The following is a 16,373-nucleotide window of genomic DNA, read 5'->3' on the forward strand; positions in this document are numbered from 1 at the left end:
TTGTTCTATCTTTCATTGAAAGTGGTGTATTAAAGACTCCCACTATGACTGTGGAGTTATCTGTTTGCTTTTTCAACTCTGTTAATGTCTGGTTTATGTATTTTGGGGCTCTCTTATTGGGTCCATAGATATTTATTATGGTTATAGTTTCTTGTTCAATTGATCCTTTAATCATTATACAATGTCCTTCCTTGTCTCCTGTGGTGGATTTGGTCTGAAAGTCAATTTGATCAGAAATTAATATTGCTACTTCTGCTCTTTTTTGGTTGCTGTTTGCTTGATACATCTTTTTTCAACCTTTGATTTTAAGTTTATTTTTGTCTTTGTCTCTTAAGTTGTGTCTCTTGTAGACAGCATATTGATGGGTTGTGTTTTCTTATCCATTCTGCAGCTGTCTGTCTCTTGAGTGATGTATTTAATCCACTGACATTCAGTGTAATTATTGACAAGGTGAATTTATTGCTTTCATTTTATTATGTGTTTTTTCATAGTTTTCCTGATTTCTTTGTTCCACATAATTTTCTGTGCTGAGCTCATTATGTTTATGAATCATGTTATCATTTCCTTTGTCCCCATTCTTTTATTATTTGCTAAATATTTGTGCTTGTCCTCTTTTTTTTTTATTACATTGTGAAGGTTTATCATTTTTCTTTGAGGTTACCCTGTGATTTATAATTTTCTCCCTGAGTTTAGAACAGTCCATTCTATCTTGCAACCTTTTTGACTTCCTCACCATTTAGAAGTTCTGTAACTACACTATTTTTTCCCATTTTTTGGTTGGTAGTTGTCCTCAGTTGATGCCTCTTGTTCCCTGTTTACAATCTTGTAAGTTTATTTTACTTTGGATACTTCCATAGCTGTGTTAGTTTCTGGGTTATGTCATTTTGTGTATTAATGGTTGGTTGTGATTTGCTGTTATTGTTTCTCTGTTCAAAGGACTTCCTTTAATATCTCTTGTAAGGTTGATCTGGTTTTAACAAATTCCCTTAATTTCTGCTTATCTGGAAATGTCCTAATTTCACCATCATATTTGAGGGAAAATTTTGCTAGGTATATAATTCTTGGTTGGAAATTTTTCTCTTTCAGGGTTTTATATATACCATCCCATTGCATTCTACTGAGAAATCCAAGCTTAGTCTTATTGGTTGTCCTTTGTAGGTAACTTTTAGTTTTTCCTGTGCTGCTTTCAGGATTCTTTCTTTGTCTTTGGTTTGGATGAGTTTGATGATGATATGTGCCATTGGGGCAAGGAGCTCACATCTTCTGACCTCCTCTAACCCCACAAGAGGAAGATAGAATTACTATCAGTAGCCCAAGGCCTGTTCCTGTGAGGCCAGACATAGTGCCTCCCTCCAGCACTTCACAAACCCTAACACCAACTATTCCTCCCATAGCACCCACCACCTGTCTGCTGGGTTCAATAATTTGCTGCAGTGGCCACACAGATGTCATACTTTATGAGGTTTATTAAGGAAGCAACAGGCTACAATTCAACTTCAGGAACGTGCTCAGTCTCTTTCATCCCACCATATGTCAGCTGACAGTCTCTCTCAGTCTCCCTCCTAGCAGTGCTTGTCTCTTGGTGTTTCTCTCAGCAGTATGTGTGTCTCGTGTCTCTCTCTCAGGAACACGTTTCTCTCGCATCCCTCAGCCAGCAGTGAGAGATTGCTACTTTCTCTAGAAGGGCTCCTTTTGAGTCTTTCAGAGTGGCCAAACTAATAAATCCAAACATCAGAATTCTATATACATGAGAAAAAGTGAACTTTCCTGAATATTACTTCATGCTGCTCGCAACAGAAATACCCCCAGGTGGGTAACTTTAACAATCAGGAGCTACTCAGTTGCTCATGGCAAATTCCACCACTGAGTTTACAAAGACTATGGCTAGAAAAGCCACAGTATGTAATTTACTACACCACAATACGTCTTGGTGATTTTCTCTTGGGGTCTGTCCTGTGTGGGGTTAGTTGGACTCCTGAATGGGTATATTCTCATCTTTCGTCATATACCAAGGAAGTTCTCTTGCAACAAATCTTGGATAATTTTCTCGGTGTTTTTTCTCTTCCTGTTCTGGAATTCCGATTACACATAGGTTATTCCTTTTGATGGTATCCCACATGAACCTTGGGCTTTCTTCATTTTGTTTTGATCTTTTTTTCTGATTGATCCCTTTCCAAAGAAGTATTTGGGTCTTCAATCTCATTAATTATGTCTTCCATTAATTCGGTTCAACTCCTTTGTCCTTTCAATGTGTTATCTATTTCTGAAAATTTAGTATTAATCTTCTGGATTTCTATCTGTAGATTTAGAATCATTTCTAATTTTTCATTTATTTTGTCATTTTGTTCTTGTATTTTCTTCCAAAATACTCCTTGGGTTTTGTCAGTGTTTTCCTTGATCTGTCTCTCAATCCTTTGAAGGTACCTAAATATAATTCTTTTGAATTCCTTATCAGGGAGTCCCAATGCTGCTTCTTCCTAAGGGATGTGTTCTGGTCTATATCCTCGTCCCTTTGTTTCTCTTGCTTTATCTTACTTCTTTGTGTGGACTGTAATGGTCTGTTACCTCCGAGACATTGTGACATTGTTGTATTTAGATGTATACTAACTGTAAGGAGCAGTTGAAGGTGAGTCAGGCTCTTCTTGGTGGATGTTTATTGTTGGCCAGTTGGTGGAGAAGGAAGTGGTGGCTCTCACTCTGTAAGTGGGGCTGCAGGAGGTGCAGTTGTGGTTGTGTCATATGGGCACGGCTGCTGTCTTCCAGTCAGTTAGACAAAAACAACATTTGAAAAGCCATCAAAAAAATAAAAGCAAGTGGACAAAAAACACACCACATAAGCACACAGGAACAATCACCAAAAACAGAAAAGAAAGAAAGAAAAAAATCCACAATATCTGTTGTTGTTAGGTACTGTCGAGTCATCTCTGACTCATAGTGACCTCATGTACAGCAGAACAAAACAATGCCTCTTCCTGTGCCAGCCCCATTATCCTTGCTATACCTGAGCCCATCGTTGCAGCCACTGTGTCAATCCATTTAATTGAGAGCCTTCCCCTTTTTCGTTGTCCCTCCACTTTACCAACCATGATATCCTTCTCTAGGGAATTGGCCCTTCTTAAAACATGACCAATGTAGATGAGACGAAATTTGGCCATTCTCGCTTCCAAGGAGCATTTGGCTGTAATTCTTTCAGGACAGATTTGTTAGTTCTTTTAGCAGTCCATGGTGGTTTCAGCATTCTTTGCCAACACCACAACTCAAAAGCATCAATTCTTCTTTGGTCTTCCTTATTCATTGTCCAGCTCTCACATACATGTGAGGCGATTGAAAATATCATGGCTTGTGTCAGGTGCACCCTAGTCCTCAAGGAGACATCTTTGCTCCTCAGCACTTGGAAGAGGTCTTTTGCAGCCGACTTGCCCCATGCTATATGGCGTCTGATGTCCTGACTGCTGCTTCCATTGGCATCGATTGTAGAACCAGGCAATGTGAAGTCTTTGGCAATGTCAAACTTTTCTCCATTTATCATGATGCTGCTTATTGGTCCCTTTGTGAGGATTTTTGTTTTCTTTATATTGGGGTGTAATCCATATTGCAGACTGTATTCTTCAGTCTTCATCAGTAAGGTTTCAAGTCGTCCTCAATTTCAGCGATCAAAGTTGTGTTGTCTGCATAATGTAGGTTGTTAATGAGTCTTCCTCGAATCCTGATGCCATGTTCTTCTTCATATAGTCCAGCTTCTCAGATTATTTGTTCAGCATACAGATTGAATAACTATGGTGAAAGGATACAGCCCTGATGGCACTCCCTTCTTGATTTTAAACCATGCAGTGTCCCCTCATTCTATTCGAACAACAGCCTCCTGGTCTATGTACAGGTTCCTCATGAAGTGTTCTGGAATTCCCATTTTTCTCAATGTTATCCACAATTTGTTATGATCCACACAGAATCAAATACTTTTGCATAGTCAATAAAAGACAAGTAAACATTTTTCTGGAATTTCTGAGGTGGTATCTCTATGGAAGTAGATCGCCCAATCTTCTTTCCAAGGAGTGGGTGGTGGGTTTGAACCTCCAGCCTTCTGGTTAGCAGTCAGATGCCTTAGGCACACTGTGCCACCAGAGCTCCTGAGAGATACTGTAGTTCATACTTATTCTCTGATTTGAATTCAGCATTAATCAAAACCAAAACCAAACTCACTGCTGTCGAGTCAAACCCAACTCATAGTGACCCCTCCTTGGGTTTTCGAGGCATTATCACTACGGAAGTAGATTGCCCAGCCTTCCTTCTGAGGCATAGAAGGTTCTTAAATATGGCAGAGGCTGAAAGTTGTCTTTTATCACCAAGGTGCTACTTTGATATCATGGACCGCAGGTTCAGAATATTGATCCAAATGGTCTGTCATGCATGGAATTCTTAGCATCTATATAGAATATTTATCTATGCAGTTGATTTTTTTCCATTTTACAAATAACAGTGCAATTACCAGCTATTTACATACATTTATGCACTATCAGGAGAAAAAGCAGAAGCCTTTTGCTTGTCAAGTAGCCTTCCAGAAAGGATACATCAAGTATATACTCATCAGTCCTATATGAAAATACCTATGAACTTGATCCCCCTTTCCAAACTGTACTCTTGGAAGAAAGTTACTAGGCACAGTCCACATTTTAGAAGTGGGAGTTGCTCCACCTCCCTGAGAGCACAGTATCTACATAAATTATTTTGGAATTCTTCTGCATGGGAGATTTATCCCTTCTCCACTTGCTAAATTATTTAATCATTTATTTTTATTAATATAGACTCATGGATATTTGATCTTTGGGTTATAATCTAACATTACTTATTTGTTGCTCAAATTGTTCTAGCTTTGGCCATTGAAAGTTCTTTCAATTGTATACTATCCTTTTTAATCTCAGAGCATAAATGATCTAGTTTTTTTTATTTTTTCCTTAAAGTAAAAACAAACTTTTTTTTCCTCCCTACAAAGAATCTGTTCCTCTAAAAAAATTTTTTTCTCTCTGCTTGTTTTTTGCTTTCTTTTTCATGTTACAGGCTTTCCAGAATGTCTAATATCTGGTCATATTTAAGAATAGGGCACTAAAATCAAGTCCAAACCAAACTCAACTGTCATCAAGTCAATTCTAATTTATCGCTACCCCCATGGAATTTCCAATGCTGTAAGTCTTTATGGATGGAGACTGCCTCATCTTTCTCCTGTGGAGCAACTGGTGGGTTTGACCCATTGACCTTTTGGTTAGCAACCAAATGTCTTAACCTCTGTACTACCAGAACTCCTTAGGGCACTAAAAGCTGATGGAAAGCTCTAAATGTATGAATGGGGCTTTCCCTTTTCTAGGAAATCTGACCAGCCCAAGAAAAAAATACCTAAACGTAGATTCGGGATGGTGGTGGGTGGGGCGGAGTTTCCCCCTATGAAACTACACATGAACAGATTTTCTTGAGAAGTTCAGTGCAGTCTTCCCTTGGAAGCAAATCTAGTCAAACTGAAGGAAAGCAGACCAAATTGAGCAGCACACTCCAAGACAGAAATGACCCAGAATAATCAGTCTGACTCCAGTGGGGTTCAAGTACATCCATCATCATTAAATACCTTCTAAGAATTGACTCTTAGATCACCATGTGGTGAAACTCAAAAAGCCAGTAGGCCTATTCACACATTCATTATTCTATCAGGCAAGAGTCTTTACCTGAAAGCCTGGCATTATTTTTAATTTATTGTAATGACATCTCTTTAGAAATGCTTTAGTTAAATGCTTTAGCATTCTAAGAAAGTGAAATGTTTAAAAGTAGTTATTACCCCTCATACCCCCTCACCCTCAATCCCTGTCTGCTGATTTGCTTTTCGTTGTAATTGCTTAGGTAAGTTCTGAGTGGACAAGATTGCATTGAGTCCTGTATGGTCAATTTGTAGAAGGTATTTAATGATGATGAATGTACTTGAACCCCACTGGGGTCAGGTTGATTGTCCTGGGTCTTCTCTGTCTTGTAGTGTGCTACTCAATTTGGTCTGCTTTCTTTCAGTTTGACCAGATTTGCCTCCAAGGGAAGATTGCACTGAACTTCTCAAGAAAATTTGTTCAAGTATAGTAGATCAGTATCAGACAGATCACCCTCTCACTAGTAGACATGAAAAGGCTCATTGGGATCAAGTTCTTTGAGATAATCTAGCCCAGCCACTTTGTTGCTGAGAGTTATTTGAGCCTCATTAGTTAAATACAGCCTTGAGGATTTAGTCTTTATTCACAATCTTTGTTCACTCATTCGTTTGCTTACATTACTTTGGATTGTAGGAACATTGAGATAGATTCACAATCCCCTGGGAGAGTTAAGTATTCACAAACAAATTTAATGATAAGGTTAGTGAAGATGCTGTGACTAGTTGGAGGTGTCAGAGAAAGAGAACCCAGAGAATCATTAACATCTTTAGCATCTCAGGATTTTTATTTTCCCTGAAACTGTTTTGACATTTTGCCCAGAAGCATACAGAATTCTTTTTTTGTTTTTAATGATTGAAACAAAAAAGATCTAAAACCACAGCTTCTGGAAAAACCATTTGTTTTTGCTTGTCTTGTACCTCTCCTCAAATTTGACCTTGACTTCTTGCTGGACCGTGCGTTTAAGAGCAGGGTCTCTAAAGATATCCTTATTGACAACAGTTTTGTCCAAGGGGATATCCATGGACTGCCTGGTGGGTATGAGGTGAGTATAGTTACAAACTTTCACAAAAGACTTGATCTTTGACCTCTTAGCAATTTTCTTCTTGCCCATGGCACCTGTCACTTTGCAGGGATAGCGGTCGATTCTAGCCACCAGAGCATGGCTTTAGGGGCAGCCCGAGGTGCCATCATCAATGTTCTTTACGATGATGGCTTTACATCCAGAGTAGCATCCGACCAGGACCAGTACCACCTTCCTTGGTTTCATGAAGTTGCTCATTTTGACAGTAGCCACCCAGGACGACCACATACAGAATTCTTTAACTGTATGAAATCTTTATCTCAGATACTCCCAGATTTATCTATTTTAAGTGACAAATGAGTATGAAGAAATATTTTTTATATGTAATTTATGCAGTGCTGTTCGTGAGAAATTGTTTAATCTGTCTCATGAATTGACTTCCTTTATTTATTTGCTATGGATAGATAAGAAATGTAGTTAAGGTTTTTTGCTTATTTTGTCTTCACTATAACTCATGGAATAAAGATTATTTTTTTAAAAAAAACTTTATAATTAAAAATGTTAAGTCTTAAAAATGACAGTTGAATGGGGAATTGCTGATGAGTGGCATAGATAATATTTTTGTTTTTTTTCCTCACTAAAAAATAAAAGCCATACATGTACATAAAATCTTTGTACACAAAAGCTTTGGATTGAGTAAGAAAATAGATTCAGCAAAAAGTTAAATCCTCCAAAAGCTTCAAAGAAATCAAGTGGTTTCATTACTTAGCACAAGTAAGTAATGTGTTTTCAATTTATGTGTAGAAAAGGCTCCTTTCCCTATGGTTCATCATCACCTCAATGGCCTAAATTGCTATGTCAAGTACTTTCAGAAAAGGCTTTCACTTGCCATTTGATTTGATCACCAGTCTCTTTTGCCAAGGTTTGAGTTTCAAGTGATAGTAAGTGAATAAATACAGGCAGAAATGTAGCCAAATAAATTCTTCTATGGATTAATTCTCAGAGAAAATAGAACCTAAGACTCATAGTCATCCTATTTATGTAAAACCAGATATTTTTACTATTTGAAGTATTTTGTGTATGATAAAAAATCAGAGTGATGCAGTAAAAGATTATAAAGAAAGCATGATAGAGGAGCTCTGGTAGCATAGTGCCTAAGGCACTTGACTGCTAACCAGAAGGCTGGTGGTTCAAACCCACCAGCCACTCCTCGGAAGGAAGGTTGGGCAATCTACTTCTGTAGTGATACTGCCTTGGCAACGCAAGGAGGGGTCACTATGAGTTGGGGCCGACTTGACGGCACATAACAACAACAGCAGCATGTTTGATAGAAGTGATTTATGATGGTATATATGGCTTAATTGTTTACTACTTATGCGATTATTTTGATTTTGTTGTTTTGGTAGACTGACTTGATGTACTGGGTTAACACATGGTATTATTTTTGTTCAGATACTGCAGTTTCCCAGTAACACCATATGAGAGTTTTACTTATGATTAATAGGTATTTAGCTATTAGTTTTATTAAATAGATTTATATATTTTATGAAATGTGTGAAACATAAGTTTGCCACATTTTTTCTTTTACATTCTACTTTCAAAAGCAATTATCAGAAAGTATTCTTATTTAAATAGTCAGAGTTAGTGAAAAGCTTTTATCAGACTACTTTAGATTTCTTTAGTGATCTAATAGCCAGGGCTTCAAACAGGTTCAGTCCCCTGCTGATAATTTGCATTTTGTTTTCATTTTATTAGCTATGTTATTTGAATAGCCTCTGTACCTTTTTATCTAAGTCCCTACTCCCCAAGGTATGATAGAATTATAGCACAGTTATAATACAACGTTTGAAATATTTTCCTGTCATTGTACTGCACTTTTCTTAGCACATTGTTCATATTCTAAATAATTAGTTGTTTTCTCTCAAGGCCTCCAAGCTCTGTAAGGGTGGGAGAGGGTGGGACATTGTCTTTCTGTTGGTGATTATAGCTTGTGGACCTAGGAAAGTACTCGGCACAAGGTAGGTACTCGGTATTTGCTGAATAATTAATGTTTTTATTTTTTAAAAACCTATAAGCTTGATAGATTTCTTGAAATCTAAATATTCCTGGGCAGTAGATTAGTCAGTAACCTAGTCGATTTAGAAATTACCATTTTTATTACGTTTTTGCAGATTGCCAGTCACAGTGGTTATGTGCAGATTGACTGGAAGAGAGTTGAAAAAGATGTGAACAAAGCAAAAAGACAAATTAAGAAACGAGCAAATAAAGCAGCACCTGAAATCAACAATATAATTGAAGAAGTAAGAAAATGTACATTTTTGGCTCTTTTTTTTTAATTATTGAGTCTTAATTAGCAGTAAATGTGACTGGGAATTCTTTTAAAAAATTGGTGATTTTGGTCATATATTTCCAGTGTTAAGGAAATTTGGGATCAAACCTCCATTTGAATTAGTCATTCATTTTTGGTGATAAATAGATTCCCCTGCCCACCTCCCCAGCCCCTTGAGCCCCCTATATAAAACCAGATAACATTTTCCCAGGATTTTTCTTCTGCTTTTCCAATGTATGTGTGTGTATACAAGGAGCTCTGGTGGTTCTGTGATTAAAGCATTGGGCTGTTAACCAAAAGTTTGGCAGTTAGAACCTACCAGATGCTCTGTGGGAGAAAGATGAGGCAGTCTACTTCCATAAAGATTTACAGCCTTGGAAACCCTATAGGGCAGTCCTACTCTGTCTTAAAGGGTTGTTATGAGTCAAAATCAACTTGATGGCAGTGGGTTTGGGTTTTTAGTTTTATGTATACATAACATGTTGAAAATGAAAACTATATTTTTTTTTCTTGAGGTGGAATAGTTGAAAATATATTTATTTGATCATTTTCATATATTAGTTTTAATAGCGTTTTGTATGTGATTTGTCTATATTCTTCTTGTACTTGTTTTAGAATTAAATAATCACTTCCTTAACTTCGTTTTTGCTTTATTCTTTTAACCTCTCCCAATTTCTTATTTTGAAAAATTTCAAATCAATTAAAAAGTTGAAAGATGAGTACAGTGAATACCTAATACCCTTTACCCATTCACCAAATTACTAACGTTTTGCCACAATTTGTTTTATACCTGTGTACATGTGTATAATTAACACTATTTTTTCTGAACTATTTAATATATCATGATTCTTCAGCCCTAAATACTTTAATACCTGTCTTCTAAGAATAGGGATATTCTCCTGTATAACAATAAATATCATTATTGCACTCAAGAAGTTTAACATACAATAATACTTTGTAATATACAGTTTATATTTAAATTTTTCCACAAAATACCCTTTATTGCTTTTTATTTTTCCAGTCAAGAATTATACATTACATTTGGTTGTCATGTCTATGTTGACTCCTTTAATCTCAAACAGCCCCCTCATCTGGTTGTTTCTCCCTTCACCCTCCATCTTTCAATGCACTGACATTTTTGAAGCATCTAGGTGAGTTTTGCAGAATAGCCCACAGTTTGGCTGTGTGTAAGTGCTTTCTCATGATTTTATTTGGGATAAACATTTTATCAGGGTGAGGTTAAATATACTTTTTTTATCCTGTACATTTTTTTTCCTTACTAGCTGAGTGGATTATTAATATAATTTGTGTCTGCTGTGGGAATTTATTAAATGATCTGTGTTAATAACTTGATGAAGGAGCCATTTATGCCTGCCCTATATGGAGATGTCTTTTTATTTATGAAATCATTGCTGCCCATATACTTATTATCTCAGTAGTCACAGAGCTTACCGGGCCTGGCTGTGGGCTCTAGGCTCCTTCAGTTTATAATTGATCACTCTGAGATCTTGCATGAACCTTGGTGTGGTAGGGGCTCAGGAATTTTTGCTGAATATTTATTTGATGAAAATAGCTGAAAAAGTTACTTAGCTCTTGATTCTATTATTAAGAGTATTTTTGTTTAAATTTACTTTATGTTTCAGGCAACAGAATTTATCAAACAGAACATCGTGATATCCAGTGGATTTGTGGGAGGCTTTTTGCTAGGCCTTGCATCTTAAGGACATGAATGTTCTATCATAGTGGATTCAGCTATAACAAGAGCAGTGGTGGTGGCAAGGTGGTCTCTCAGCAGCATATGCCACCAGATTCTCCAGGGCAAGGAGAAACAATTAGCTGGACAATACTGAATTCACAACTTTAGTATTTTGCCTTCTGAAGCTTGGCAAACTAGTATCTGCTGTAAAATACCCTGTATTGTATGTGTATAATAGTATTCCTAAGCAAAACATGGCTATCTTTCATCATTTCAAAAAAATTTATATCTATTTAGAAATCAGCCTATAAAATATCATCAATGGATGTAGATATGGAAAGAAGGAAAATGATCTGTTTGTTGGACTCATTCTCCAGTGAGATATTACCCTTGTTTTATTTAAATAAGATATGTCCTTTATTATGCTTTATAGCATGGTACCAATAATTAATAATTTGTATTATCACTTCAACATTAGGGTTGAGTTTTATTTTAAGAAATGTTTGTAATAAACAAGAACTGTAATGCCCTTTTGTGGAAGGATTTAGAAATAATAAAGTTATTAAAGATACTAAACTACTGATATAATTTAATACCAATTTTTAGATTGATTTTTCTATTTGGGCTTTAATATATTTATTTTTACTTGCAATTCTTAGTTTGCTTAAATAACTGAAGTAAAGCAGTTTCAAAGAAAGTCCTTCTAAGCAAATACATGTCCAGACCTTTTTTCTTTCTTTTTTTTTAATGTCTATAGTTTAAAAATAACATCTTGTATACAAGCTTCCAATTTTTATAATTTGTTAATCTTTGCACTATAGACAGAGTAATTTTTGGGGGAGTTATATAAAATTGGGGAACTGATTCCTTTTGTTAACCTTGGATGGACTTCCATTCTCATTTCTAAAATTCCTAATTATTATCCTGGCCCCTTCTTCACAGAGGTAAAAGTCACTTTAAAATAGGTAGTAGTAGAGTGCAAATTTTCTGTTTGAAGAACAGTGATTTTCTGTGTAATTTTGAAATTGTAGCTTAAAGAGAATTGTTCCGTTGATCTAGTCTAAGATGTAAGTACTAAGGGTTTCAGGTGTAGTGCCTAAGGCATTTGACTGCTAACCAGAAGGCTGGAAGTTCATACCCATCAGCCACTCCTCAGAAGGAAGATTGGGCAATCTGCTTCTGTAGTGATACCGCCTCAGAAACCCAAGGAGGGGTTGCTATGAGTTGGGTCCAACTCCATGTCAGTGGGTTTGGTTTGGTTTTATATTGTTGAACCTTAAGCCAGTGAATTCGTTTTTCAGGGCCAACATCACACTCCCTCAGAGAGAGGCTCTTTTGCCCCTAAAATTTTTCTGTAATATTAATTTTGTCTGTAGAGTTCTAGGTTGGAATTGGGAAGAGTAGCAAAATAACATGTTGGGGTCTTCAGATTGGAAAGACTTTGTAAATATTCTGTCCATTTCCTTTTCATGGGAAGTCTCCATAGTATATTTTATGTATTGTAAACATGGCATTTCATACTTTCAAGAATGGTTACAGTCTGAGTGCTTTCATTATTGTTGAGACTTCTTAAAATTGAATGTGGGATTAATGTTAAGTGTCTTCCTTTACTCTCATTAGTGCCTCAGATATGCTAAATAAAATTCAGACTTTCTTAATATGAAGTGATTTTGCTTACTTGATTTCTCTTTTTTGGGCTTTTCTTTATTTTCACTTTCCCAAACTTTTTATTGCTTAGAATCAAAAGAGAAGACTATGATCAGGCTACACATTAGGTAGCACTTGGCTGTGCTTCAGTGTGCCATACCTTTGTGATGCTCTCATGTGATACAGTGAGGTGGGCTACTGTGGGGAGCTCTGCTAGCTGGCTCAATTCGTTAATTTTGGAAATATTTACAATGTTCTGAGCATGGTACGCTAGGAAAATGGAGGAGGGAACACAAACATAGGTCTGCCCTCAAGAGCCTTCAACTGAATAGACACTAAGATATTCCTATATGAAAAGTTATAATGTAGGCGAACCTGGCAAGTGAGTAGTAAAGGTAACGACTTTCAAAGTCCAAACATGAATGAAAACTGAAAAAGATAGTAGAAACTCATTTTTACTTATACATTTCTAAGTAGCCGTCTAGATTTTTAAAAGTATGTTTATGCAAATGCAATATATTATTAGTGTCCCTTGTTCTGTCGCATGTCTATGCTGTTTTTTCCAGTAGGTTGTAGGTACTTGAGGTTATTCAGTCTCTAACTGAAGAGTGCAGTGCTTTGCTCATGGTAGATTTCTGGGAGGGTGGTCTGCCTTTATGATTCCCATCCAGGCAGTCTAAGCTGAGGCCTTGGGCTCAGAGCATTCTCTGATGAGGCTGGGAATTGCCCCCTCTAATCCCCCACACACCATCATCTAGTCTCTTTGCTTGTAAGAGAAGCCTTCCTGTTCTGAACCCACAGTAGCTCTCTGTGACTACTTACGCACTGGTACTACTAAATTGTACTGAAGTAATTCAACTTGTAGCTAGTGGGAGAAGAAATGTTCTTTTTGGTCAGACACCCCTGGTCATAGGACTGCCATGCTGTTTGAATTCAAAGAAATCTTGGCAACAGAATGGTCAGGCCAGGTGCAGCTGAGCAAAGGCCCCTTTCTCTTACCCGTTTTCCCTGTTCCAAGTATTCTGAGGTCTTTTGCTTACAACTTAAAACTTGGAGCCTTGTGTGTGCAGAAGAGATTTCCTGTGTCAACTCACCCTGGTGTGGGGGTTTGAGGGAGGCCAACCCCACAATGAATCTTACCCCATTCATCTATATTCTAACTGCTGTGTAAGTAAATAAAAACTTGGGAGCTTGCCACTGGGTAATGTGAATTAATCACAGAGCTGCAGTCCTCTTCATCCATTTTTCACCTCAACTCACTGCATTTGTGTGGAAATCTCAGAATCCTACTATTTTGTCCTCAACTATGAGGGTGTAATAAATCCTCACATTTTACTTCTCTGTTCACTTCTGACACCAGATGCCCATGCAGCCCTTCTCTGACCCTAGCCATCTAGAGCTAGGTCAGATCTCACAAGTTAAAAGGATATCATTATTCAGACTCAAATGCTAGTGGCAAGCTCGGGGTTCCCCTTGCATTCCCTCACTTCTGACCTACTAGCTCCCACTACTCTTTTAGGTTTGCAATGATTCACAAACTCACAGAAAGTGTTATAATTACAGATTTATTTTAGCAAAAAGGATACAAATGAAGAGATGTGTAGGGTGAGGTCTGGGAGAGTTCCTGGCACAAAACTTCCATGTCCCAAAGGGCATGCAACCCTCCCCTGTACGCCTATATCTTCACCAATCAGGAAGCCATGGGGCTTCCACATCCAGAACATTTATTGGCTTCATTATGTAGTCACGACTGGGGCCTTACTGCATAGGCATGATTGATTGGATCAGGCTCTATTCCCTCCCTGAGGTCAGCTGATAATAGGCTACCAAGTCTTTGTGGCTTGGCCAGCCCCTCATTTGCACAAGTCCTCAGACATTTATATAACTACATAACAAAAAACACACAACCACTGCCACCAAGTGGATTCCAGCACACAGCGACCCTTTAGGACAGAGTAGAACTGCTCCCTAGAGTTTCCAAGGCTGTAAATCTTTACAGAAGCTGATTGTCTCTCCTGCGGTGTGGCTGGTAGGTTTGAACTGCCTACATTTTGTTAGCAGCTAAATGCTCTAACCATTATGCAACCAGATACCAACCAAAAAAACCAAACCAAACTCACTGCTGTCAAGTCGGTTCCAACTCATAGCAACCCTTCTTTGGGTTTCCGAGGCAGTATCTCTAGGGAAGTAGATTACCCAGTCTTTCTTCCGAGGAGTGGCTGGTGGGTTTGAACCATCAGCCTTCTGGTTAGCAGTCACATGCCTTAGGCACTGTGCCACCAGAGCTCCCTCCAGATAACAAAGGCACCTCAATTCAGCACAGTCTAAGTAAGGGCTTTTAGAGTTCTCTCTCAGAAACAAGGGCAAAGACCAAATTGTTTTAGGCTTAGTTAAATACTTTATCCCATGTAAATATTCAACAAATGTTTTGAATGAATATGTGAAAAGCATATGTTAGATACAGGAGCTCTGGTAGCATAGTGGCTAAAGCACTTGACTGCTAACCAGAAGGCTGGCGGTTCAAACCCACCAGCCACTCCTCGGAAGGAAGGTTGGGCAATCCTACTTCTGTAGTGATACTGCCTCGGAAACCCAAGGAGGGGTCGCTATGAGTCGGGATCGACTCGACGGCACATAACAACAACAACAGCATGTTAGATACAGTGACAACTGTTCCTTCTTTGTATAGGAGTCCAGTGAATCAGAGGCTCAATTAGAAATGACCTGATGTGGCTTTGTTGGAATGAAAAGCCTGTGTGTAGCCTGCCTGTGTCTATAATGGGAATTTTATGTTTGAGGATATAAAGGCTGTTTATGAGATATATTAAAATTAAAGTAGATGAACTACTATTTCATGATCTAGACTTTGGAAGATACATAGGAACATTTTGATTGATTTTTATTTTTCTCATAATCTATCTACCTGCCTTCCAGAAAAGATTCTTAATGTATTTTCATAATACAGTATGAATTAAATATATTCATTACAGGAAAATAAGCCAAAAAAAAGAATGTTATAATCTGATGTACTTAGAATTATTTTCCATACATTGGTGTTTAGTCTTCAGTGTCTTTTCTATGTATATATGAACACATATTTGTGTATCTTCTATAAAAATTAAATCATAGTTTATATTCTATTTTTTAAATCACTATTTTCAGTTATATATTATGGATATTGTTATATAGAAGTAAGCACATTTATGGTAACAGAAATGTGTACCATACATACCTACTCCTGTCCCCTTTCATGAGACAACCATTATTGAAAGTTCTTTTAAAATATATTTTAGTATACCATTTTTGTGAAAGTTTAGATAATATGTGTTGAATGTCCACTCTAAAGATGAGGGATTTTATGCACATCAGTTTTCCTTTTCTTTGTTTTGATTGTTAATTTATTTTTAGTTCTAGTGGTTGCCTTTATTTATCAACTTAAAGTAACACCTGCTAACTATTGGTAATGAAAGATGAAGACAATAGTGCATACTTCTTCCCTGATTTTTCTTAAATTATTATTTTTAATGGTATATTTAAAAGGTGGAATTCTGTACAATTATTAAGAGGATTGTAGATCTACATAAATTGATCTAGAAAGATAGCCACATGCTAAGTGATAAAATCAGGTTACAATGTGACCTTTTTGTTTTTTAACCACACAGATGAGCATAACTATATGTACATAAAAATGCTCTTAATGGTTATCTCTGAGAGGATGGTATAGGGAATTTTCACTTTGTACGTTCAGCATTTTTATATTGTCTGAAGTTTTTACAATGAGTGCATGTTAATTTATAGTTAGAAACATACTTTACTTTTTAGAAAAAGGAATAGTGTTGTTGTTATGTGCCCTCGATTTGGACCTGACTCATAGTGACCCCTCCTTGGGTTTCTGAGGCAATATCACTATGGAAGTAGATCACTCAACCTTCCTTCCGAGGAGTGGCTGGGGGTTTGAACCGTCAGCCTTCTGGTTAGCAGTCAAGTGCCTTAGGCACT

The 16,373-nt window shown here is 37.2% G+C and overlaps 1 protein-coding gene and 1 pseudogene across 1 annotated transcript in view; one reads left to right on the forward strand and one right to left on the reverse strand.

The window, feature by feature from the left end:
- The window catches only part of FUNDC1 (FUN14 domain containing 1), a 30,229-nt gene extending 19,477 nt beyond the window's left edge, over window positions 1-10,752 (forward strand). Inside the window, exons 4-5 of the mRNA XM_007958301.1 lie at window positions 8,874-9,002; window positions 10,675-10,752. Coding sequence (XP_007956492.1) covers window positions 8,874-9,002; window positions 10,675-10,752 — 207 coding nt within the window. The remainder of the gene's footprint in view (window positions 1-8,873; window positions 9,003-10,674) is intronic.
- On the reverse strand, window positions 6,550-6,960 carry LOC103212305 (annotated as a pseudogene).
- Window positions 10,753-16,373: the final 5,621 nt, after the last annotated feature.

This window comes from Orycteropus afer, unplaced genomic scaffold (assembly GCF_000298275.1).
Source record: "Orycteropus afer afer isolate SDZICR_OR568_19922 unplaced genomic scaffold, OryAfe1.0 scaffold00916, whole genome shotgun sequence".
Taxonomy (NCBI): domain Eukaryota; kingdom Metazoa; phylum Chordata; class Mammalia; order Tubulidentata; family Orycteropodidae; genus Orycteropus; species Orycteropus afer.